The sequence below is a fragment of the Mustela nigripes genome, chromosome 3 (assembly GCF_022355385.1).
Source record: "Mustela nigripes isolate SB6536 chromosome 3, MUSNIG.SB6536, whole genome shotgun sequence".
Lineage (NCBI taxonomy): Eukaryota > Metazoa > Chordata > Mammalia > Carnivora > Mustelidae > Mustela > Mustela nigripes.
The window spans coordinates 168,912,069-168,938,995 of record NC_081559.1 but is presented as its reverse complement, the minus strand read 5'-3'; the positions used below and the strand labels follow the sequence as shown (position 1 = coordinate 168,938,995).

Sequence of the window (26,927 nt, the reverse complement as noted above, 5' to 3'; positions counted from 1 at the left end):
GATAGGTCAGTTGTAATGTTTAACGTAAACCAGTCCACTATAAAAAGCATTCAAATTTCAAGGAGTGAAAGTGTTTTTCCCCACAAGACCATCAAGCATACTTCATTAGTACAGAAAAGCAGCCATAACAAGGAACAGCAGACAGAAACTTAAATTTAATGTTTAAGATTTAATTTTGCATGCAAAATTTAACATTGCATTAAGTAAAAGATTTAATGTTGCATACAAGTACAGGTTTTCTTCTATTTGTAGCCTTGGCAGTAGCCATAGGGACATGAAATATTCTGTCGCAATAGGTAAGGAAACTAAGGAGTATGCATCTTGGTGTAGAACATGTAAGTAAAAACAAGACACAAGAATGAAGTAAACTATTTCAGTAAAAAATGTGAGGGATAGAAGAGTAAATTCAGGTCAGTACTAAGATGCAAAACTGGAACTTGTTATTACTTCTAAAAGAGCTCACTGCAGTTACACTGTCTATTGTTCTAAGTGACAACGAAGAGCTACATGATTTATCATACAATGCCTCTTAAATGTGTAATTTAAACTCAGATTTTGCACTACATTTTAACTGCATTGGAATTCCATAAATTATAATTAAGCAATTCAGCTATGAGAGTTTGCCACAAAGAGATAAATATTGCCATGGAAATAACTAAATACAATTTAAAGTAATCTTTTTATCAACTACTACTGCACTTACTAACTGACTAGTTTGCTTGGGCACCTTCTATTCTAATTTCCTTCATGGTTTATAAACTCATGATAGGATCCACTCAGTGAATCCAAGCTTAGCTTAAACTGGTGTATCATTATTAGGAAATTATACATAAAACTGCAGTACATTAAAGTGCTCTTTAAATAAATATGAAAAAATGTACTTAGGGTCTCAGTAGAATTCTACTCTAATTATATAATTCTGCAGTTTAAAAAACTATTACATAGAAAATTTGGTTTACCGAACAGGACCTTATGCCAGACAAAAGGAGACTACAAATGGTATCAAAATAGATGGTATCAAAATACATCAAATACATATATTTGATACAGAAGTATCAAAACTTAAGTGAAGTGTTTGTGCTATGGTGAGTGCTGTGAAATCTGTAAGCCTGATGATTGACAGAACTGTACCCCTGGGGCAAATAATACATTATATGTTAAAATAATAATAATAATAAAATAAATAAATCTTCTAATCAGAAGCCCACCTTCCAAAGAGGAGGTGACCTTAAGTGAACAGCACATGGCCTTTGTGGATAGATAATCATGTTTTCTCTTAAAAGAAAATCAGATGTGACTTTTCAGATTTTGAAATTTGATTTACAGTTACAAACATCACTGCTTTTGGAAGGTTATAGAATGATTCTTGGGAGGAAATGGCACCTCTAACACTAATATTGCCTGAAAATAATCTAATGCAAAAACATCTATCTGATCTAGGTGGCCTGACCTAAATAAAAGCAGATCTAGATCAAATAATACCAACTGTAAACAGACATTTCTGAGATAATCAGGGAAATCAGGATACTGAGTTGACATTTAGTAATATTAAGAATTGTTGTTTTACGGGGAACGTAATGATGCTAAAATAGTCCTCGTTTTTTTTTTTTTACAGTGCACACTCAACTCTAACATAAAATAATGGGCTATCTGAAGTTTGCTTCAACATAGTCCATTAGGGGAAGGGGAATATAAAAATCATAGTTGAAATAAAATTGGCCATTTGCTGGTTAAAAAAAAAAAAGCAGATCTAGAAATACCCAATAGGAGCAGGAGAGTTTACTTTGCCTTGACTGGCAACAGTTTTAACCAGTGAACCCTACTCCTTTAAAAATAGTGAAATTATTGCTTAAAGATCTCATAGCTTTTAGGGTAAAGAAAGCCCATCGGTTCTATCAAATGTAGTGCATCTTCAAATTACCTCACAGCAGATACATGAGGAGTTAAAAGGAAAGACCTATTTAGCAATATGGCTAAGTGATGGTTTGACTAACAAGGAAGAACCAAGGTCTGTAAAACGTTACCAGATCCTATTACGGTGGAGGAGTGAAATGCATGCAGGTGGTGCTCATAAAAACTCAAATTGTGATCCTACTGTTCAATTCGGGTATGCAGGAAATGGTTAGAGCAATATGTACCTGGAAATACTTCTTAAAATAAAAAAATATATATATGTGTGAATGTGTCCACATTACCACTTTTACTATATGTGAAATTTTTGTGTCTTGTATGTGGAAATGCAAAAGTGGATGCTGTAAATTTCAGAAGATATAACCATTAATAAAAATCAAAGCATGGGGCGCCTGGGTGGCTCAGTTGGTTAAGCAACTGCCTTAGGCTCAGGTCATGATCCTGGAGTTCAGGGATTAAGTCCCGCATCAGGCTCCCAGCTCCATGGGGAGTCTGCTTCTCCCTCTGACCTCTTCCCCTCTCATGCTCTCTCTCACTCTCTCTCAAATAAATAAATAAAATATTTTTTTTTAAATCACAACATAATTATGCAGAACTAAATTTTGCTTGCCAGTATGGAAATTACAATCATTGAATAGCTTTCTCTGGGTTTATTTAGTTTCTCCCCTTATAGTTTCTACTTGCATTTCTGTGAATCTAACTATTGAAAAACCAAGCATTAAAAAGCCTCTTTTCTGGGGCGCCTGGGTGGCTCAGTGGGTTAAGCCGCTGCCTTGGGCTCAGGTCATGATCCCAGGGTCCTGGGATCAAGTCCCACATCGGGCTCTCTGCTCAGCGGGGAGCCTGCTTCCTCCTCTCTCTCTGCCTGCCTCTCTGCCTACTTGTAATCTCTCTCTGTCGAATAAATAAATAAAATCTTAAAAAAAAAAGTCTCTTTTCTCCCTTAAGTTTAGAATATTCATTGAAATATTTTATTTTCTCCACTCACACTTGAAAAGCACCTTTTTTTGAGTGATCAAAGTCTAATGACAATATTGTAATAAGGAAGTCTCTTTCTACCTTCTTTCAGTAAGTAGGAACATTACTAAATTTAGTAATACATGGTTTAAATTATAAAATTTACCACTGTTTTGTCTTTTAAATAGTTACGGGTGATAATGCTAGACCCATTTTTATTTTCACAATCTATAGATTTATTTTTGGCACAAATATTTCTGTTAGGATGCTTATATAGAAGACAGGAAAATTTCAGTCAGATCTATGGTGCACATGATTTTTCAAAAAGTCAAAAAAAGACAAAAAGTGGGGTTGTTTACATTCAGTTTATATACTATAGTAGAACTTAAATTTAAGTATATGTATATATACACATATATAACTTAAGTTTTAAATTCACAGCATTAACTTACTTGTTTCCATTAGCAAAGTTATATGTAAATTGTATATCATTGCTTCTAGTAACCTTGCTTCTGTCTTTGTATTGGAATTTCAGAGCAATATAATTTGCCAGGAATCCTTTGTATGCCAAACATAACTACATAGAAAATTAAAAAAGAAGTCAATAATAATATCTTACCTTTAGGTTGTTTTATACCAATTCAAATTAATTCAACCTAATGCAATAAATAAATATTGAGAATTTTCTGTACAAAATGTTTCAAATTATTGAATTTGAATTTATTGAATTAAAATTATTCAGAGAAAGAATAATTAATTTCAGCTGATTAGGTACAGAAGAATTGGGGAAGATTTTCTAGAAGAGGAAGTGGAGTTAAAGTGACCTTACAATTAATGATAAATTCTTTAATGTTTTCTTAGCTATGGTTTCCTTAAAAAATGGAAATAATCTACTCCCTATAGTCAGGGAGCAATGTAAAATTTAAATCCATCTCTAAGTGAACTCTGCAATGAATTTAAAAGCCCATTTCCCACCAAGAGAAGATAAACACTCAAGGAGATTAATTGGGGTATGAATGGTAGCTGAGCATTTAGAGGAGGAGATGAATGTCACTGTAAAATAGTAATTAAATACCAATTTCAATGGTCTACAACATCTTAAGCATACCAAATATATTTAGAACTTAGAACTGGGGAACATGCATCACGATCTGAGAATTTTAAAACAAGAAAAAGGGTAAACAAGACTATGATTGCTAGTCTTAAATACCTATCCTAAAACTACCCTCTCTGCTCATGCTTTTCCTTGATTGGATACCCAAGATCACTCCATGATGGCTATCCATTTTTGTTTCTTCCTAACAAACGGAAGAGTATTGAAGAGGTAATATATTTTTAATGGATTTTGTATTTAAGTTTGTGTGCAAATAATTTTCTCTTAAATTATAAGATAAAGCAGAACACATGTGGGTGATACTATATATTTTTTTAATTTCTTTTTTTGAGAAACACCAGAAGAGGAAATCACAAGCACCAGAATGTGAACCACAATACCTGTCCAAAGTGACATGATTTCACATGACAAGCACTTTTCCCTGTCTTAGAATTTCATGACATTTTATTACCAAAGTATTTTACAGATTAAATTAGCATACCATTTTGTTGGGTTTACCTGATTATAAGGAAATAATAAAATGTCTCCATATGGTAATCTGTTTGGTTTAACATCTGCTGAGTCAAAAAGAACAGCTGGGTTTTTTAGGGCATAACGACCACAGTACGCATCAGTTTCAGCTGTCTTCTTCCCTCTGTTAACATGTTCCTACAGAAACAAGAATATTTCGAATGAAAACATGCTTTATGGTCCTGCTTTATTCCTGCTCATCTCCACTTAAGTTATTCAAGTTCCAACTTGGATCCATTGTTTCCCACCTCACTTTAACTTGAAACATTCTCACTCTTCTTTGAAATTCTAAAGCTCTGATCTTCTATCGCTCCTTTGGCTCCATAATCATATAATCCTTAGTACCTGTATTTGACTATTTCTTAAATCTTATCTTTCTCCTTATATCATGAACTCTTAAGGATATTTATTCATTCCTTCCACAAAAAAAAAAAAAAAAAAAAACCTGACTGTGTGCCAGTTTTTTTTGTTTAATCTTCAAATTTCAAGGGAAGCATTTTATTATATAATGCCTTACTACAAATTGTACTCTCTGAAGTCAATGAGGAAACAGGATATACTCTGCAAGCAAAGAAAAAAAATAAAATATCCTATATGTCTTACATTTGTCCATCTTGCTTACTTTTCCTTGATCAAGAAAATTCACATGCAGTGGAAATGCTGCTTTCACAAATGAATCACATTATGATGCAGGGAGATGCTAAAACAGACCTTATCAATAAATGTATAACAAAATTATTTTTGCAAATTGACAATAGGAATTAGTGTTAGTACAAAGAAAATCACAAAATTACAAGCATTTATATGAATTCTTATTGGGCCAGTTTCACAGTTCATTTAACATTCCATACCAGGTTAAAATCAGTCTCATAATCTCTAAAGTATTTCACATCAAATCCTTCTTCAAAATTTGCAATTTGCGGTGGACACTTGGCGGTAACCATTTCTTCCACGGCTGCCTGAAACTAAATTAACAGCATGCACTTTAGAGACTTATTTTTCGTGAAGGGTTACAACATTCATAATTCTACCACTAATTTCACTCATTAGTTATATTAGGACATTTGCATAATGTAATTCCCATACTTTAGCCATCATTATGAGACCATTTCCTAAATATTTTTAAGTTTATTTGTCATAATTTTAGTGTCCAACTATTAACAGGAAGTTAATAGTTGTTATTTGGAAAGGAGAGAAGTCAAATAATTTTGGACAGTACTATATTAAACACAGGTCAAATGTTTTCTTTCAGTTTTGCAAGAGTTCTATCTTAGAATGACAATAGTTACATCCAGTTGGGTAATATTAGCTTACACAGTTGTTACATCAGGTAGACATGTTTGTTTAGCAGTTTTTTTTAAAGAAGGCAAAGGATTGCATTTATTGTGATGAGCACTGGGTATTGTATGGGAGTGTTGAATCACTATATTGTACAGCTGAAATTAATATTAGACTGTATTTTAAGTAACTGGAATTTGAATTAAAAAAATACTTTTAATGTAAAAAAAAAAAAAAAGAAGGCAATGAGGCGAACCTAAATGAATTAGCACCCAATTAAACAACGTTCCAAATGAATAGTTTTCTCAATTAACTCAAAATTAACTGGAAAGAATAATGCATTCTGTTTTTCAAAAGAAGAAATTGATACTCTAAAATGTATTTATGCTTATTTTAAAAAAATAAATTATTTTGGATTCTTCAAGAATTGGTCCACATTCACAAGTTCTATAATTTCCACATCTACTTCTCTGGCAAAACACAGATACAATGTTTAGAATTAAGGAGATAATATAAGATCTTTAATCATCAAACAAACATTAACTTAAACTCATAGTGCAGGTAGTTGTCAAAATCCAGTAATTCCCTAGGAACTATTCTTTCTACAGGAACAGCTGTTGACATAGTTCTAAGAACTCCCCTCTAACCCCTCTGTCTCTGTGATGTTTCCTCCCTTCTCTGTTCTCTATGTGTTGGCTCCAACCCACCATGCCAAGTAAAAGAGCACATTACCACTCCTTAAAGTGTGGGAGGTTTTTTTTTTTAATAGAAAGGTGATGTTTAAATAGCTTTCTACTACTGTTATGCTGAAAATAAATAAATTTAATTAAAAAAAATAAATAGCTACTTGTGAAATTGTTAACAAAGAGCATACTTCAGCTTGTGACGACCATGGGGTCAGAGGCTTGGAAGTGACCCCATCCCAGTTCAGTGTGAATGTGTCCAGACTGGGTTTTCCTTTGATCTGTTCTGTAATATTTAGTGTGACATTGTCCCCTTCAAATGTTTCATAACCAAGCAGATCAAAATCTCCTGCAATGAAGTACCAAACAGAATTGGAAGGTGTTAATTAATAAAATACCAACATATCCATAATAGACATTCAAAGTAAACAAAATTAGTTTTATTTAGTTGTATTATCACCAAAAAAAGGATGAATGGGAAGACATGGATCCTGGAATTTGAGCAGATTTAACAGTAGCAGAAAGAGCAAAACAGCAAATAAAGTGCTATTCATTTTGGGTTCTGTTTCCATGGCTTCAAAGAAAGGATTATGAGATAAACAGAAGGTGGTATTGGGACCATGAGGTAAAGATCAATGGGCAGGCAGTGGGATAGTCCAAAAATTCTTTTAGTTTTGTTCTAGCACCATTATTATAGAATAAAGGGCTAGGCTGGGATATTGCTATTTTCTTTGAACACAAATACAGCACAAAACTGTATTCCAGGAAATAGCCCCATGTCTTTGAGTCCTGTTTACACAATCTCACTCTGAGAGAAATAAGGGCTTGTCCTCAGATGTATCTCTGCTTTGGGAAGATGATTTGCTAGTGGAATCCCACGGACCTTCTCTGTTGGATAATATCCTAGAATTTGCCCGGTTACGATTTTAGTACTATATTTCTTAAAGTGCTGCTGAAGCCTTAAACTTTCTCTCTTAATTGTAGATATGTTTCTGGGAGAACAAGGATAATCATATCTTTATTTATGCAGTATTTCGACAACCTAAGCCTTGGGAAATCTTTAGAACTTCAGTTCATGTTAAATAAAATTCTTTGCTCTCCACTCAACAATCAAATCAACAATTGTATAAAATGAAACATAAACAATGAAGTAACATTTTACTTTTATGAGTTAGATAATAATGATTTCCCAAAGAAAAGTAGAAAAAAAGAAAGAAAGAAAGAATACATAGTCAGGGACCTACTTTTGAGCTAGATAGCCCAAATACTAAACTTGTTTGCTAAATTTGGCTTTAAGACTTGAAAATGCAAAACATTAACAGGAAGTTAATAGTTGTTATTTGGAAAGGAGAGAAGTCAAATAATTTTGGACAGTACTATATTAAACACAGGTCAAATGTTTTCTTTCAGTTTTGCATTTGTATGTTTGTTTTCTCACTGTAAGGACCCTTGGGGATTTTAATACTAAGGAGCTCCATCAGTCTTTAAGAAGAAGCTGGCATATGCAGCTTCCCATGTGGATGTGACCATAATCTTTTCATCAGGCAAGATCTGGTCAGACTAGTGTCTCTTGAGAAATACTGACTACTTAAACTTTATTTCCAGTATTCATATCTTCACTAACTTTTGCTAAATTACAGAAGGCTATTATGCAGATAATGTATCTGTAGTATACATAGTATATTTCCCATGCACTGGAGATGTACAATACTTAAAATACAACTAAAATTTTAATTATAATACAAGAAATTAACCATTTGATTTTTATTTCTCCTAAAATTAATCAAGGCTCTGACTCCACTGCTTTTCTTCTGTCATTTTATGGAGTTTTGCCTTTTTTTGTTTTTTAAGATTTTATTTATTTATTTGACAGAGATCACAAGTAGACAGAGAGGCAGGCAAGAGAGAGAGAGAGGGAAGCAGGCTCCCTGCTGAGCAGAGAGTCCGATGCGGGACTCGATCCCAGGACCCTGAGATCATGACCTGAGCCGAAGGCAGCGGTCTAACCCACTGAGCCACCCAGGTGCCCCGAGTTTTGCCTTTTTTGTGGAGTTGTACAGGATACAAATTTGTTTCTTAGAAAAAACCTAACAGAAGTACAAAATGATATACATTCTTACCTCGAGTTGATATAAAAGTTACCATGTAAACATAGCTTTGGGCGTTTTGTGTTCTTACTACTTGAACTGTATCCGGTTTTATAGACCAGAGTTCATTTAAAGCTGATTGCAATAAGAAGTCAGAAGCATCACCAGGTAGCAAGACTTTGGATTAAAAAAAAAAAAAAGTCAAATGATTAGAGGTTTTAATTAAAAAAAAAGTTAAAATCCTTTTGCACTGCCATAGCCAACACTGATATTTTATATTTAAAATTTTTAAGGTTCCCATAGTCTGTATCATATGTTATCACTTAATGAAATTGTTTTGAAATAATTCAAGTTCAATAATAATAACTACTTAATTGGATTGTGATCTCTTTAAGGGAGGATCATGGGTTGTTGTTTTTTTTTTTAATTCCCATAGTGATTAAGTACTGTGTTTGGAAAACAGTAAGCACCTATTGATATTTACATATTGAAACAATTAACAGAAATAGCAAAAATTATACTTTTTGGTTTATTATTATATAATACAGAGATACAATGTCTTTGTTAACAGATAAATTACTGTCTCATAGCTTTATCCCTTAACGAGAAACTGAAAGAAATGTTTAATTCTCTGTAATGGTGAATTTAATTCTTATTAGCTTACACCTGTGAGTCAGAGATATATAAATTCCGTATGTGCACTTAGATATACATTCATGAAGATCCTTATAAAAGAAAATGAGATCATATACCAGGAAGTTGTTTTTACTGATGCCATTTTTTTAAATCCCAGTCTAAAGGTTTTTCTTCACAATATATTTTTAGCTTCTTTGTCTAGCATACTATTAAAATAATATTTTCCAGACAGTAGAATTTGACTAGAGCCAATTTTTATACTTTCACTTATAAATTAAGAGAAAGAAAATCTCCTTTGTTATATACAGCTTACCGGTTTTTTCCATGTTATAGATTAATCTATACTGATAGCGTGAACATGAATTCTCTTCCACACATGGACTGGTCACTGTGATCTTTTGAACTTCATTGGTTGCACTAGATGTTTCCCAGTTTTCCAGTGTTATAACCTATTTTCCAAGTTAAAAAACATATCTTTACTGCATAGAAAAATATATTGTAAAAGCATGAGAGTCAACTACTCAATGCCTCTGGATTGCTCTATTTTACTGTAAATGATAAAATATTTTACAGTTCACTCTTAATCCAATAACAGCCTCTTGAATTTTAATACAGATTCTCCAACCCACAAAGTCAATAATCTTCCATGACTGCCTTGTCCCCAAATAGTATATTTCTGAGTAAAATTAATAAGCAAATAGAACTTCTATCTTTGAACATTTACTTTCCACGAAGCACACCTATCATCACGGCAAACCTGTACTTCCTGGACCATTGTCGACTGGAATCTGATAACTTGTTCTTCATTCACTGCGTCTTCTGTCTGTTGCTCCGTATAGACATTTTTATACTGGTACAGGCCAACATCAATGAAGGCACTCAGTCTATACTCTTGCAGCAAGATTTCAAGGTAATATCTGGAAAGTATGAAATTGTCTCCAATGAATAACATTTCAACACTATATAAAACACCAGCTTACTAAATGATTTATATTGTAGTATTCCTGATTTTATTTTATTTTACTTTTTATAGTATCTCTGATTTTAAATATTAAAGTTTCATAGTGGTTTGTTAAAATAAAATGAATTATGTAGGATATCTACATGAAAGATACAGAATTGTCCGCATTCATGACTAACTCATTCAGTTTTGTCAGTAAATATTTATTGAAAAAGATACTACTCCTTATCCTCAAGGAGCTTAAAACAAAATTATATTTACATTGTAATGCAAACTTCCTGGCATAAAACATAGAAGACATGTGGAGTGTAAATACTTTCATATGTACAAGAAAATGACAGGCAGACTTAGATGTATCACGTATTTTTATCAGAGTGGTTAAATGTGTCAGGGATGGAAGTTTCTCTCCAGTTCCTTCAATAGTGGCTCCACTTATAACTTGGGAAATAAAACATAATTTCAGGAAACTGTTATTGGTTACATTGATTCTGGTCCTCCAACAAGCTCGATCATCCAACTGCCTATCAAGGATAAGGCCTTCCTTGACCAGCTGATACAGGCGATGAAAAGCTATTAGTTACCTACGTAACTCTCTATCAATGTCACCACTGTTCCCATCTTTGGAGAGGTCAGCTGGGACTTCCTCTAAATTGCCTAGCATCATTCAACAGATAACCTTGTATGTGAAGATAAGTATTCACAATTCATGATCGACTCTGAATGAGGGCCATGTACCACCTCTCATCCTTCTAGGATGATCCTTCTAGGATCATAGAACTGATATTGAAGGATTACATCAGGCTCTTTGCTGCCCTGAGGACCTGTTGGCCAGCTCCGCCAGATCAATGCGGGCAACACTAAGAAGCAGACCTCAAAGAACTATTAAATTCTGTATCCTTATTAGCAGCTTACAATATTCATTAGGTACTTTCTATGTACGAGACACTAAACTGAGCACTTGGCAGACATTATTATATTTAACCTTCACAAAAGACTATAAAATATATATTATCATTCTCTTTGTTCATATGAATAACAGACACTAAGAGAGTTGTAAAGATTGAAAGGTTATTTAAAAGTTAGTAACTGAGGTATGATTCAAAGTAGAACAGGGTGACTGAAAGATATGTACCTAGAAATGGGGCTTTATTATCTGAGTGGGATGAATCTGGCAAATGAGCTCCCTTTGGAAAGGTCCCAGGGACCACTGTGCAATAAGCCAGCTAGAGTGGCTTATCCACAGCCGTCATTATAAGTGTTGGTGTATAAACTGCAAGCTACCTCACGGAAGGACAGATATCAGACAGTAGATGTATTATGAGTCACATTCATGTGATTCTGTGCTCCTGCCAAGCAGGTAAACTGAATGCATTTTCCAAGGGGAGGGCAAAACCTGAAGGTACATTAACACTCAATAGCAGTAGGGATTAATTAGGTACTCCACTTACCCTTGCTGACCTAGTGATCCTGGTTAAAAAAACAAAGTTTAAGTTTTAAGTATATAAAGAATTGATAGTAGGAGGAAGAAGAGAAAGGGAATGGGATGCTTTCCTCATGTCATTAGTACTAAGATTTCAGTGAGAACACGGAGTATGATTTCTTTCAGGGAACTTTGATCCCAACCCTCTAGCTGGATTGACAGAAAGGTCCTAGTAGGAAACTAAGAACAGGATTAAGTAAATTTCACAAAATTATAATTTCTGCAATAGGAATAATATAGATAGTAAATCTCCCAGGTTGGTTGGAGGTCAATATTTTTGAAAATATAGAAATCATATTTAATAAAATTATAAAGAATGATGAATTATATATTAAGCCAATAAACTAATATCACTTCCACCAATAAAGCCAACTGAAAATATTTTCAGATATAAACTTACAGTTTTTAAATAGCACATAATAGTTTAATGAAAAAAAAATCTTACTCTTTTCCTTTCTGAAGATGAATGTCATCTGATCTTTGTGTAGGACTGGAAAAATAACCATTGGCATTGGAATAATGATATGCAATCCTCACCTTATCCCAAAAAGAAAGACAGGGAGAGAGGGAGAGAGAAAGAGAGAGAGAGAGAGAGAGGAGAGAATTTATTATTAGATCTTTTCAGCTTTATTTTTCACTTATTATTTGTCAATCCTAGAACTTTTATAAATAGAAAACTATGAAACTACCATATTTTTCTTCTAAGATCTATTAGCCATGGTGAAATGAAGTTTTTAAAAATTATCAAAGCCCACTTCATACCTTCCAACCTTATTTAACATCAGCACCACTATACCATGAATACACACAAGCTATGGTTTTTCACAATTAGAACTGCAATAGAAAATAGAAAGATGTATACCATTGTTATTGTTAAATGAAATACCCTTTTGCTCTGTGGAGAGTTTTTAGGGATTTAATCCAAATGAAGTCACTAAAAGTGGATCTGAAAGACGCTACAGATCACTAAATGGGTCTGCATGCTAGAATGAGAACACTCTGGGCTTCACATCAGGAATGATTATACCATCCTTGGAGGAAACATGCTGAAAAGCTATAGTAAAATTATAATTCATATATTACAGGCAGCAACTTAAACTTGTTCCTCCCATTTGGGAGGCGATCTTGCCATATACGCTGAGTCATAAAATGTATTTTTGATTTGATAACTGACTTCACATTTGCAAAACTCTCCCAAAGAAATAATTAAAATACAGAACAATTTAATGAACACAAATGTTCGAGTAAAATTTGTGGTCATAAAAAGTCAGAAGTAAGCTAAAAACTTATCAGTATGCGTAATGTTATTCAGGTTTAGTAATAATAATAAATAAATAATTTAACTATTCAGTCATCAAAAATCGTATTGTGAAAATCATTTAATAAAATATGGAAATACTAATATGTGACCAAAATGACTATGAAATTGGATGTATGACGTTATTTATATAAAAAACAAAAAAGACACAAAAAGAAATGATGGACTTCAATCTCATAACCACATAATAGTGAAAGAGATCTAATAGAAGAGTGAACTGTTTACTCTTTTCCAAATTTCTTACATATGATTAAAACTCTTCCATAATTAAAGTAATCTTTAGGGGTGCCTGGGTGGCTCAGTGGGTTAAAGCCTCTGCCTTCGGCTCTGGTCATGATCCTGGGGTCCTGGGATAGAGACCCATGTTGGGCTCTCTGCTCAGCAGAGAGCCTGCTTTCTCCTCTCTCTCTCTCTGCTTGCCTCTCTGCCTACTTGTGATCTCTGTCAAATAAATAAAATCTTTAAAAAAAATAAAATAATCTTTAAAGGAAATATATGTATTTTTTCCTTCCTAGAGAAGATGTAGATACAGGAAAGATTTTTTTTTTTTAGGCCATGGTTTTCTATGGTGACTTTAGAGTTCATATTACACATGTTACAATAGCCAAGAACCCAACCATGTGAAAATATATCTTAAAAGTGAGCTACATGTAAAGGTTGTCCTATTGTTTATATAGTATTAAATAATTTTCTGTAGCTTCCGTACCTTATCTTTTGGATGTCTAGTTTGGCTGAAATAAATGGCATAACGGTCATCGCCTTTGATGTAGAATCTGTAGACGTCAGAGTCTGGAGCCACCAAAAATCCACTAAAGCGTGCAACAAATGTGTCTTGCTCCGTGGGCCAAAGGTAGGAAGCCGAATCTACCCAACTGGCCCCCATGTACCCCGGGGTTTCTTCGTTGTACTCAAGTATCTCTTCAAGACGCGCTGGCCGACTATTGTTCCATACCTCAAGCTTTAGACCTCTCCCACCTGAATATAACAAAAAAAAGAATACTGTCATCAGAATGTTGATGTGGTTTCTCAATGGCCTTCTACTTGGGTAGTGGTTATAGATATTCTATGCTATTCACGTGTTTGGAGAATGCTTGTAAACAAAACAATGACTCATACCCTACATGTACCTGCACTTCTAGCATAGAAAGCTGTTAAGAGAGCATACAATTTATTATTATTTCATATATTTGCATCTCAGTTTCTACATTTATAAAAAAATGGGAGTAGTATTATTATTTGCATGGTTGCAATGGGGATTAGATACTACTAAGTGCTTTACTTAAAATAATATGTTAACTCTTACCTCTGATATGACTGACATTGCTTTATAGAGTTAAATCTCAAAACCTTATGATTCAGGCCATTTGATTTCAAAACCTTTGCCTGATTACTCTCTCTAACAAAAGTAACCCAATTAGGGCGCCTGGGTGGCTCAGTGGGTTAAGCCGCTGCCTTCGGCTCAGGTCAAGATCTCAGGGTCCTGGGATCGAGTCCCGCATGGGGCTCTCTGCTCGGCGGGGAGCCTGCTTCCTCCTCTCTCTCTCTCTCTGCCTGCCTCTCCAACTACTTGTGATTTCTCTCTGTCAAATAAATAAATAAAATCTTTAAAAAAAAAAAAAAAAGGTAACCCAATTAATGGTTTGCAACTAATCCAAGAATGGACAGTGTTGGCTTTAAGATTTTTGTCCGTATTTGTTCTTCTTCTTCTTTTTAACATTACTTCTGTTCTATGATTCCATCTCCTTCTTGGAGAGAATCAGAACATTCCCATTAAAGTGAACCTACATAAACTCTGATTTAAGTTTTTTCCTAATCATAAGGAAGCCATCTCACTTTTTTTTTCTTCCCTAAACTACAGCAATCAGACTCATGTCTTCTTCCAGCAGCTGGTCTGGGGGAGCTGGATCTAGATGATGGTTCCTCTTCAGGTGAGTCTCTTTGGAGGAAAGCTTGAACACCTCAAACTTCGGCAGCAGCATTGTTCTCTGATAAATACAACTTTCATTGAAGTCACCAATTGTGATTTTCAAAATAGTCTCTTAAACTGGGCATTGTTTCCCTAATGTCGTTCAAAACAAGGAATTTTTTTTTTAAGATTTTATTTATTTATTTGTCAGAGACAGAGGGAGAGAGCGAGTGAGCACAGGCAGACAGAGAGGCAGGCAGAGGCAGAGGGAGAAGCAGGCTCCCTGCCGAGCAAGGAGCCCGATGCGGGACTCCATCCCAGGACGCTGGGATCATGACCTGAGCCGAAGGCAGCTGATTAACCAACTGAGCCACCCAGGCGTCCCCAAAACAAGGAAATTTAAGAGGTTGATAAACATAATTTATGTGGCTTCAAATCCCAACCAGTAGTGTAACCATAAACCAATTTCATTGTGTGAACAAGATATGAGATACATACCCTCAAACCCATGCACAGCCTCTCAGTGAGTGGTATCACTACAGATGTCAAGCACTTACCATAGGCCACGGGCCATGGGCCATGGGCCAAAATCTGGAAAGAATTTTGATTTCCATTTCTCTCATCCCCTGTTATCACCCTTAAAATATTCTAAACAAGTAAGGATTTAACCTCTGACATTTGTGTTTTAAGCACAAAAAGGCATTTATAAAATGTCCCTGTAGCCTGCACCATCATTCAGTAATCTCATTTAACCTGAAATAAAGTTCCCATCAAACTCATTCAACAGAGGAGGGCTGTTTCCAGGAGGGTATTTCGGGAATTCAGGCTGAGTTTATTTCCATGCTGCAGCTTTGAGGCAGCTATTTTAATACAAACACTCCCTGATCCAGAAAGTGTAAGGAGAAAAACCAGGAAGAAATGTATTACAATTCTCACTACAAATTCTAAAAAGTTCAAGTATTTTTTATTACTAATTGTTATGGGCTAAATACTTGTATCCCCTCCAAAACTCAGATGTTGAAGCCTAATGCTCAATGCGATGTTATTAGCAGGTAGGGCCCTTGGGAGGTGCTTAGGTCATGAGAGTGGAGTCCTCATGAATGAGGGTTTATAAAAGAGGCCCCACAAAGCTCTGTAGCCCCAAGAAGGTGCCTATCTATGAGGAAGCAGGTCCTCACCAAACACTTAATCTGCTGGTATCACGATCTGGGACTCCCCAGGCTCCAGAACTGTAAGATCTATATGTGTTTGTTGTTTATAAGCTACCCAGTCTGTGGTGTTCTGTTTCAGCAGCCCCAAAGGACTGAAAGACTAATGGGGTTTATCTTCTTATGTAAATGTAGAAATGGCCATTCTCTCTTCTGGTAACTTACCTGGATAGACAGTTCTGAGAACCTCAGGCTTAGGCGGTGTCTTGCAGCATATGCTATTTTCTGTGACATTCAAAATATCACAGTCTTGACCTAGAGAGAAGCAAGGTACAGAGGTATTACTATAGAGCTCCAGAATGCAAATCACGATCAGCTTATCTGGAAGTACTTTCTGATGAAAACCAAGTTGCACAAGCAAGAAGCAAAGCCAGGGTTTCTTCGTTTCCTTTATGTGTTCTGCATAAAAGCTTATCCTTGTTAATTGCCATACTTTTACATGGCAACGTTTTCCTGGCAACACATCATAAGTCTGAGTTACGAAATTTCGTGATTTCTGAGAAACAAAATAAAAAACTTCATAAAACACTGTCACTGTAAAAGATTTCACTTCTGAGTTCAGAGTAAAGTCTTACATTCTGTTCCCTACAGAAAAGTTGCTGAAATAAGTCCATGATATTCAAAATTTTGCAAAAGCAGATGATCCCAGCCCTCTTAGGTAAAATAAATAAAAAGTAAGATGGTGGTTTAGTCCAAGGTCTTCAAATGAAAACAACAGAGATAATGAAACCAAAACAGTAAGGGTCTAAACAAGAATGATGACACTTATATAAAAACACAATTAGAACAGAGTGAAGAGTCTAGGTTTTAGACTTCCATATATCTCTCACCGTCAATGCCTTAAGTATTTACTGAAACGGGAATCACAGCCCACAAATGAAAAGTGAGGCAAAGGGTAGCAAATGGAGGAAGGTATCTTTGCCAAGTTTTGTTTGGTGGCTCGGAAAACTTACTTCAACATTACCTGTTACGATTTTGTATGTTTTGTGAATGCAAGATAATTGAGGTAGAAAACAATGCATTTAAACAGTAAATTAAACCAACTTAGCCTATTTTGTTTGGAGCAAAGAAAGATCCATAGACAAATCATTATTTTTAAGAAATTAACTGAGGATTCCTCAATACCCCAAAAATGAATAATTTAATTAAAAATGGGCAAATGAGGGGTGCCTGGATGGCTCAGTGGGTTAAGCCTCTGCCTTCAGCTCAGGTCATGATCTCGGTGTCCTGGGATCGAGCCCCGCATTGGGCTCTCTCCTAAACAGGGAGCCTGCTTCCCCCTCTCTCTCTGCCTGCCTCTCTGCCTACTTGTGATCTCTCTCTCTCAAATAAATAAAATCTTTTTTTAAAAATGGGCAAATAAGTGGATATTTTTCCAAAGAAGACATGCAGATGGCCAACAGACATGTGAAAAGATGTTCAATATCACTGATCAACTATAAACACAAGTCAAAACTACAATGAGATATCACCTCACACCAGTCAGAATGGCTAAAATCTATGACACAAGAAACAAGTGTTGTAAGGGATGTGCAGAAGGGGCACGTTCTTACACTGTTGGTAGGAAAGCAAACTGGTACATCCAATGTGGAAGACAATATGTACGTTCCTCAAAAAGTTGAAAATAGAATTAGTCTATTATCCAGCAATTACACTATTAGGTATTTAACAAAAAAATACAAAAATACTAATTTAAAGGAATACATGCACCCCAATTAGCCGCATTATCAACAATAGCCAAATTGTGGAAAGAGCCCAAGTGTCCATCAACTGATGAATGGATAAAGAAGATCCAGTATAGGGACACCTGGGTGGCTCAGTTGGTTAAGCGGCTGCCTTCGGCTCAGGTCATGATCCCAGCGTCCTGGGATCGAGTCCCACGTCGGGCTCCTTGCTCAGCAGGGAGCCTGTTTCTCCCTCTGCCTCTGCCTGCCTCTCTGTCTACCTGTGCTCACTCTCTCTGACAAATAAATAAATAAAATCTTTAAAAAAAAAAAAAAAAGAAGATCCAGTATATATAAAAGCCACAAAAAAGAATGAAATCTTGCCATTTGTGATGACATGGATGGAGAGAGAAAGTATTAAGCTATGCAAAGTAAATCAGTCAAAGAAAGAAAAATACCATATGATTTCACTCATATGTGGAATTTAAGAAACAAATGAACAAAGGGGGGGATAAATGTGAGGCAAACCAAGAAACAGACTCTTACCTATAGAAAACAACTGACAGTTACCAGAGAGGAGGTGGGCGGACGTGTTAAGTAAGTGATGAGGATTAAAGAGTGCACTTGTTGTGATGAGCACTGGGTGTGTATGGAAGTGCTGAATCGTATCATACACCTGCAGCTAATATTACACTGTATGTTTAAATAAAAACTTGGAAGAAAAAAATAAAATATACCCAGTTTACTATATGTAATTATACTCCAATAAATTAGTTAGAATTTAAAATTAATGAAAAAACCTTGAAAAAAGTAATGAAAATTTAATAAAGAAATTACTGAGGATTCAAAATCTTGAACCTTGTCACATCTGATAGCAATGAAAGACACAAAAGTAACATGTTGTATTTGCATATCAACTATCACAAAATCATAAAATACAACATATAAAGAGATTTTATGCCCATATTTTAATATTTGAAACATTTATATTTAAAATTTCAGAAAACATATATGATATTTAAAAATCTTATTGCTTAGGTTTTAATATTTATGTAGGTGACCAGCAAGGATCCACAGGGATAGGAAAGATATTGTATAAATGTTACACTTGAGGGCACCTGGGTGGCTCAGTCGGTTAAGCTGCTGCCTTTGGCTCAGGTCATGATCCCAGGGTCCTGGGATTGAGTCCCACATCGGACTCTCTGCTCAGCAGGGAGTCCGCTTCCCCCTCTCTCTCTGCCTGCTTCTCTGCCTACTTGTGATCTGTCTGTCAAATAAATAAATAGAATCTTAAAAAAAAAATGTTACACTTGATCTTAGCCAAAAGGCAGAAAAGAGATATATATGTATAAATATTAGATGAAATTACTTTATATTAATTTCTTCTCTAGAAATCACATTTTTGCAGACTCATGGGCAGATTCCTTAAAATTATAAAGTACCTAAGCAGAAGGTTATATTAGAAAAAATATGTGTCCAGTTGCCTGGCCAACACGGAGTCCTTTGCTCAAGGTAGAGAAGGTCATTATGCCTGAGTGGGAATATTCCCACTATTATATTCATCCTCCATTCCTTTTTGAGCTGCACAACTCCCTACCTTGAAAAGATCTAGATACATAACCAGAGAACCAGAGAACCAAGCCCTATTCAATTCGTAAAAACAGAACACCTCAATTAATGCTCTTTTTAAAGCCAATATCATCGGTAATTCCTGATGATGTCCAGACAAGTCACAAAAAATGAAAAGGGGATGAGAAGAGTGTCCCCAAATACTTTAAATTTTTTCCTAACTAACCAACCCATTGAGAATTAACAACAGTTCAAAAAGGGCATTTAAAAGTGTGTAAACCTGGTGATTCACAGACCTGTACCCCTGGGGATAAAAATATATGTTTATCAAAAATAAAAAATTAAAAAAAAAAAAAAGTTTGTTATATAAAGGGTATGTGTGTCTCAACATGTGGTGAGGAATTTGTGGAAGGTAGCCAAGTTGTTACCAAACAATGCTTTTTGATCATGACCTCAGAGCCCAAGTTGTGGTCATGTCAGACCCTCACTGGAAGGTCCCAGTGGGAAAAGTATCATTCTCTGGAACCAAATGCCCACATGAAAATACACAGTCTTAAATTTAAGACATTAACTGAAAAAAGACTATTATTCTTTTTACAAATTATTAAATAAAAGCCAGGATTTGTTCTTATAATGTAACATATTAAAAGTCATATAAAATACCTCCAATGAGAACTCTGACAGGGAAATCTGTCTGATCAAAGAACCGTCCACTTATCGTTAGCACAGTGCCACCTCGAATGCTTCCTCGTGAAGGAGAAATCATAGTGACCTCTGCAGAGGGGGAGGAGAAGCACATTAAATAAAATGCCATGAATATTACACATCAACCCAAATCCCTAATTTTTATGAATTTTCCAAAGTACCTAGTCTTAACACATAGCACAGCATAGATAGTGGATTGACCAAATGAATAAATTGGGTGTTTCAATTTTGTCTTTGATGCAATCCTGCAAAGAGGACAGTTAACATGGCTTTTACAAAGCCTTACAGCTCAGGGGAACCAGGTTTTAGTGGTGACTGGTACTAAAGAGACACTGGTAATGGAGGACTCAGGAATTAAGGAAAATCTGGGCTGAGGATAGATGTTTGATTCCAAAGGAAAACACAGGAAAGCAGGAGAGCCAGCCTCTTCTCCTCTTCTCCTGGTGCTCTTTTTTTTTTTTTTTATTAATTTTTTATTTTTTATAAACATATATTTTTGGTGAGTGCTATGAAGTGTGTAATCCCGGTGCTCTTAAAGAACAAATCTTTCTTCTCTTTCTGGGCCAACATTTTATACTTTCCTCATATAGTAATACATTAACTATGACTGGAAGCCTATGTAAAAGTTTTAGATATATTAGTAAAATAGCCCGAGGCATGATATATGGTAGATTCTTATTAAAATTTATTCTTATTACTTCCATCTATCAAAGGCCTATGTATTTTTACACACGGCTTTTACATTGAATAGGAAAAGCCAGGATATATCCTATTTGATTGATTCCAAGACACTTCTTTTCACATTTGAACATCTTTGAAATCTGAATGTGCCACTCCATCACTCCTGACGTAGAATAAAGTGTAATTCTTCCAGGAGGATTTGTGTTTGCTTCCCACACTCTCGTAGGAGTCTACCAACCTTAGATCTCTGTAAGTTAAAATAAATAATAATCTACTTGAGTATTCTTTTGGACCCCAGTGAGCCTATAAATCTGAGAGAGCACTGCCTTGTAGCTTAATTGGACAGTGGAGATATTTTTTTCCCTCCCTCCACCAACGGTCCAAGTGGAGATGTGCAAGTTTCCCTTCTGTCTCTTTTGGAGTGATGAGCCAGTTTCTCAATCAGTCTTATATTAAAAATATAGCTTGCTGGGTCCTAGCTTAATGTCAGAGCTTCCTATTAGACTCTCTATCTTGTGTGTTTCTCCTTTCCTAGCAGTACATAAAATAATATACTATGCCTTAAGTCCTTATTGTCATTGATGATGAAATAAGGTACACACGTCTCTCTGTTTCATTCTTTTTCTTTCTCTCTCTGTCATACACACATACACACACACATAGAGTGAGAGGGTTCACATACCTGCATATGTTTGAAACATTGAAATTTTATTTAGAGAAGAAACAAAATACGCCATTTTTTGTGGGAAACTCCTGTGTAAAAAAAAAAAAAAAAGTAAAAATCCTTACTTTAAAAAACTTTATTTCAGGAAAATGTTATTTTTTTTAAGTGGTATAAATCATGTCATAATTTGCAAAGGAGCTGGACAGAACATTTGGGGCAGATAAAAATGTTCTATATCTTGATACAGTTACTGGTTACACAAATATACAAGTAGATACTCAAATAGTCATTGGTCAGACCTTACTGAACTACACACTTAAATTACAATATCATATGCAAAGTATACCTCAATAAAGAATTCATATTGACAGAAAAAAAGCAGGATTCCCCTTCCTGAAGGTGTTTGTGTTACCGGCCCTCCTCTCTCCTCTCTTATAATCCATTTAACATCAGAATAACTAACATTACTGAACACTTAAATATCATGCAAAGTTTTTAAGTTTTAACCTAAGATTTTTTAAAGCCTTTAATTCATTATACCATTGTATCCTTACATTAACCCCATGAGGTAGGTACAGCTCAGAGAATCTATTTATCTTACTCAAGATCACAAAGACAGTAAGTGGCAGAAATAGAACTTGAAGCCAGGCAGTTGGAGTCCTGAACCCTGGCTCCTCACCTGTGTCTTACACAGTTTTCTCCTGCCACTAATTTGCATGAGAGCACGAGGAATGAAAGCGGGTTAACCATAATCCACCAGAGTTAAATCATCCTCAATAAATACAGAACCTATTCATATTTTTTGATGGATATAGACATACACTTCATAGCCTGGAGAGCAAGGAAGGGAGGGAATCTGATCCTGGAAATTAAATACTGTTTCCTTAATTACCTCAATGAAATTCATAATAGAGAAGTTAAGAAATTCAAATGTTAAGACTCAAAGTCCATCCATTACATTTATAACATACTGAACTGGAATCTAAAAGGATAATGCAGATCTCGTGGTTGAGACCAACAGTAAATTCCTATAAATCTAACCCAACCACTATAACATGCATTTGCAAGACTAAAGAGTCTCTGGAAATCCTGCATGCTAAATTAGTTACTTAAGAAGTTCATACTGGATTTATATTGGTATGTTACAAGCCTTTCAGTTGATTTCTCAGAGATCTGAAATGATGCCAGCTCCAACAATATTGTCTGTGGTCAGATTCTGCATCTGAAAAATTAACCCTGCTTCTCAAGTTGGTAGGAAAATTGTCTCCTGAAATAAAATTTGAATGTAATTTATTTGGTATGACACTGAGGTGATTTTCACTAATTCATTGATAATGACTAGGCATTTCTCAATTAAGGCAGCCTCATCTAAACCTTATCAGTTTGGAACAGCTGTTGTTTGAACTTGGGGTAATTGAGGAGAGAAGGTTAGCTATTAAAAGAAATACAGAACGGGAGCCACAATGGACTTTAATTGGTTCATTTGATATTCAGGAACGGTCCTGAAATTTGTATAATATGGATTTTTTTTAAATTTAAAGAATGATTTAACATTTTTTTAAATGCCATGTAATCATGAAACTAGGCTTTTAAGTAGTAAATGCCATATTTTTAACAGTTATCTCAAATTCCTACGATTGTTTTATATAGAAACACAGTTTCCTCAGTTCTGAGACATTAATACAAAAGAACAGCCACTGGCTTTAAGAAAAAGAATTATAAGTCAAGATCACAGAACCAGCTATTTTAAGCTATATTTTTGCCTATATTATGTGCAAGTTTGCTGGCTTTTTAAAATGGAAAGTTTCACAGCATGTGAATGCAACACATTGATTTATATATACTTATCAATCACATTCAAGCTTGATCGCTCAAACCTATTTTTGGATAATCATTTCTTTGAGAAATATATGATGGATTTGGTGATTAGTACCTTTCATACAGACTGAGAACTAAGAATTCATCTTTTTCACCTGAAGAAGAACGACAATGAGAGCATTAAAAATAAAAAGTATACGTAGTTCAGGAAATCATTTAACACTCAATAACTATTGCTTCTAACATGATTTTCTAATATTTTCAACAAAATCCTATTGCCTTATTCGTATCAAGTTGTATGTGTGTAGGTGAGTCCTTGCAGAAAATAACTGGTAAATCATGAGACTCTAAGTCATTTGTCCCATGTAAATCACAAAGGTGAATCTTATACCATTTACATACCATCCACAATGGTTTGCCCTTGAGTTATAATATTCTTCATGGGTTTTTGTCCAGTCTACATTGGTCTATAAGAAAGTGTGCAACCCAGTCATCATTTTGTTATAACCTATTGCCTCCAGGTGTCTGGAACCAGAAGATCCTCAAATATAATGACGATGGATTTGGGCTCACCACCCCAATAGCAGCCGCATGCACGCAGGGACCAAGTATCATCCTTCTCTTGCAGTCCGTGAACATTAACCAGGAATAACATCTACTTTGATTGTTATATTACCATTCTTCTCAATCTTTTTAATCTTTTTCAATCTTTTCTAATCATTTATCTCTCTTCAGAAACAAACACAAAAAAATCCACAGATATATCCTATCATTGATCTACTACAGATATATTAGTGTTGGATGGCTAAATATTGTGATTTATTTGGATTTCTATTAATCAGCTCATTTTCTCATAGGGACACACTATCACATTTTTGGGCAGAATAATTCATTTAGGTTTGGAGCATCTCAGTCCTGTCCAAGAAAAGCCATTAGCATGCCCCAGTTACTATGACAGCCAACAAATACCCCCCATACATTTGCAAATGCACAGAAAAGAGCTGTAACCCTACCATGCTTAAAGAATCCTGTGTCAGGATGTTAAGTAGTAAGGAGATGTGGTTCTATGGCTGAGACCCTCTGATGTGGAAGCAGAGGCAGAAGAAAAGTTATTAAATTTCCTTCCTATCTAGAGCCCACTGACAAGTCCTTGAAACAGGCAGAGTGACATTCCTCTAGGCACTCAACTACCTCCACCTGAATATTTTGCTAAGAGCAAAAAGCAATCCTAGTCTGACCCCCTCTCACCCCCAAACAGGATCCTGTGGGTCTACTTTAATATATAAACATTGCTTTGGAAACTTCCTTTATCTCTAAACCCTCCAAGATACGTGCTGGCAATCATCCCCAAGCGTATGGCCCACCGATATATATATATATATATATATATATATATCTCTCTGAAGGGTCTCATGACTAAGGTCCTATTAGATGGTAATATGACCTTTTCCCAACAACAGCTAGCCCCACAAGGTCCTGCAAACCTTGCTTCCAAAATTCCTTAGAGACTTATGCTATTCCTGACCCCCTCCCAACTTGCAAGTATGTAATGGACCATTCCTCACAACCCCGGGATAGCAGCTCTTCCTGGCCACGGGTCCTGTCCCCGTGCTTTAATAAACCACCATTCTGCACCAAAGAGGTCTCAAGAACTCTTTCTTGGTCATCGGCTCCAGACCTCATCGCATTGAACCTCACTTATATTCTAAAACTTCATCACTTTGGCAGAGCCCTGGAAGAAATGCTCAGGGTCTGGAGCTCGGCTGTTCTTCCAACTACCTGGATATCCATGGGCAAATTATTCAACTTTCCTGAATCTCACTTTTCCCAGTGTGCAACACAGAGGGGATGATAACACTCAACTTTATAGAATCTTTGGGAGTCTTCAACCAGACAATATACCTGAAGTGCTTAGTACCATGCCTCTCACGAAATGTTCTGTAATACAATTATCTATGATAGGAGGTTTGCAACATGTGTTGAGATTTGCATATTCTGGTATTTCTTAAACATATGGTAATCTCTCTTAGTGAAATTAGGATGTAGGCTATCTGGAACCGATTTCTAGCTTTATTAAAAAATTGTGAATAGAAGTTATTAACATATGGTGCTAAGAAGGACAATTGTGAGCTGTAACTACTATCTTTCATCATTCCATATGTCTTGATACTTTAAATGAACATTTTCATCAGGTATTAACCATGGGATTTAATTTATTCTTACATTAGTTCAAATCAAAACTGAACTATTTGGTTATCAAAAGAATGACAATTAAGTTAGAAGAGCTGTAAGACATAAAAAGAACCCTTTCAATATCACAATCAAAGACTGATTTGTTGGGGTGCCTGGGTGGCTCAGTGGGTTAAAGCCTCTGCTTTCGGCTCAGGTCATGATCCCAGGGTCCTAGGATCCAGCCCCATATTGGGCTCTCTGCTCAGCGGGGAGCCTGCTTCCTCCTCTCTCTCTGCCTGCCTCTCTGCCTACTTGTGATCTCTGTCTGTCAAATAAATAAATAAAATATTAAAAAAAAAAACTGATTTGTTGTTTAGGTAATGCTAAAGTTCCCAACAGTTGAAAGGCTGTGTCTGAGGCACAAAGTAGAGAAAGGGAGTGATAGACCCCTTAAATGTTAATTTGGGGGAAGGAAGTGATTAGTTTTTTAATCTCCGGATCTATAGCACAAAGTAAACATATACTTTTATTTTATTTACCCAGTTGAATCCATTATGGAAATTATTATTTACAAAATGACCCACCTTCCATAATCACTATCCAAGATGAAGCTGACATTGTGATGACCTGGAATTAATTAAATACACAATTAATTAAATTCCCAATCACAGGAGAACAAGAACTATGTATTATAAAGCTGATTTAAAAGCAAAGAAACTTAAAATTAAAACTGTAATTATACAACCATTTATTAATCCTTAAAGACATGACAATGAAACTATCTGAAACAAGTGTCTGGCATTTTAAAATACACATACGAAGATGTCTCAAGGCTATAAGTAGAAAAACTTGATGAAATATAATAATGAATGAAGAATGATAAAAACAACATAAACATAACCATCTGCCCTCAAATTTCTTTCATTCTTTCAACAGCTACTTAATCAGAGGAGACACTCTGCTGGGGGGTTGGGCCATGCAGGGTGAGCACAAGATTGCTCTTTTCCTAACTGAGCATGGTGGGGGGGGTGGGATTCAGTCAATCAAGAGCAGTGACAGAGAGAACTAAAAACCATGATAAAGGGACGCCTTGGTGGCTCAGTTGGTTAAGCAGCTGCCTTCAGCTCAGGTCATGATCCCAGCGTCCTGGGATGGAGCCCCGCATCGGGCTCCTTGCTCGGCAGGGAGCCTGCTTCTCCCTCTGCCTCTGCCTGCCTCTCTGTCTGCCTGTGCTCACTCGCTCTCTCTCTCTCTCTCTCTCTGACAAATAAATAAATAAAATCTTAAAAAAAAAACCATGATAAAGCTATCAAAGAAAAGGAGAGTGAATTTGGAGAGTGGAAGGCAGGGCATTAGGGAAGGCTTTTTCAATGACATGACTTTTTTTCTGAAATTCTCAGGATGGGAGGCTTGCAAAAGGCTCTGAGACAAAATAAAATGAAGTCCATTCTAGAACTAAAAGATTATGATCGATGCTAGCTGACCCTATTGCGGGAATCCTTTCACAATATACGTAAATGAAGCCATCATGTTATATGACTTAAACTCATATAATGATTGATGTCAACATAACACTGGAAAAAAAAAAAAAGGACTATAAGGTCT

General features: G+C 35.5%; 1 protein-coding gene across 1 annotated transcript in view; it reads right to left on the bottom strand.

The window, feature by feature from the left end:
• Nucleotides 1-26,927, bottom strand: part of PKHD1L1 (PKHD1 like 1) — a 157,202-nt gene that overhangs the window by 111,588 nt on the left and 18,687 nt on the right. Inside the window, exons 9-21 of the mRNA XM_059395052.1 lie at nucleotides 25,907-25,949; nucleotides 21,351-21,421; nucleotides 19,946-20,056; nucleotides 16,215-16,304; nucleotides 13,642-13,910; nucleotides 12,063-12,154; nucleotides 9,934-10,093; nucleotides 9,490-9,625; nucleotides 8,574-8,717; nucleotides 6,645-6,802; nucleotides 5,344-5,457; nucleotides 4,481-4,630; nucleotides 3,321-3,445 (exon numbers count right to left, since the gene is read on the bottom strand). Coding sequence (XP_059251035.1) covers nucleotides 3,321-3,445; nucleotides 4,481-4,630; nucleotides 5,344-5,457; nucleotides 6,645-6,802; nucleotides 8,574-8,717; nucleotides 9,490-9,625; nucleotides 9,934-10,093; nucleotides 12,063-12,154; nucleotides 13,642-13,910; nucleotides 16,215-16,304; nucleotides 19,946-20,056; nucleotides 21,351-21,421; nucleotides 25,907-25,949 — 1,663 coding nt within the window. The remainder of the gene's footprint in view (nucleotides 1-3,320; nucleotides 3,446-4,480; nucleotides 4,631-5,343; nucleotides 5,458-6,644; nucleotides 6,803-8,573; nucleotides 8,718-9,489; nucleotides 9,626-9,933; nucleotides 10,094-12,062; nucleotides 12,155-13,641; nucleotides 13,911-16,214; nucleotides 16,305-19,945; nucleotides 20,057-21,350; nucleotides 21,422-25,906; nucleotides 25,950-26,927) is intronic.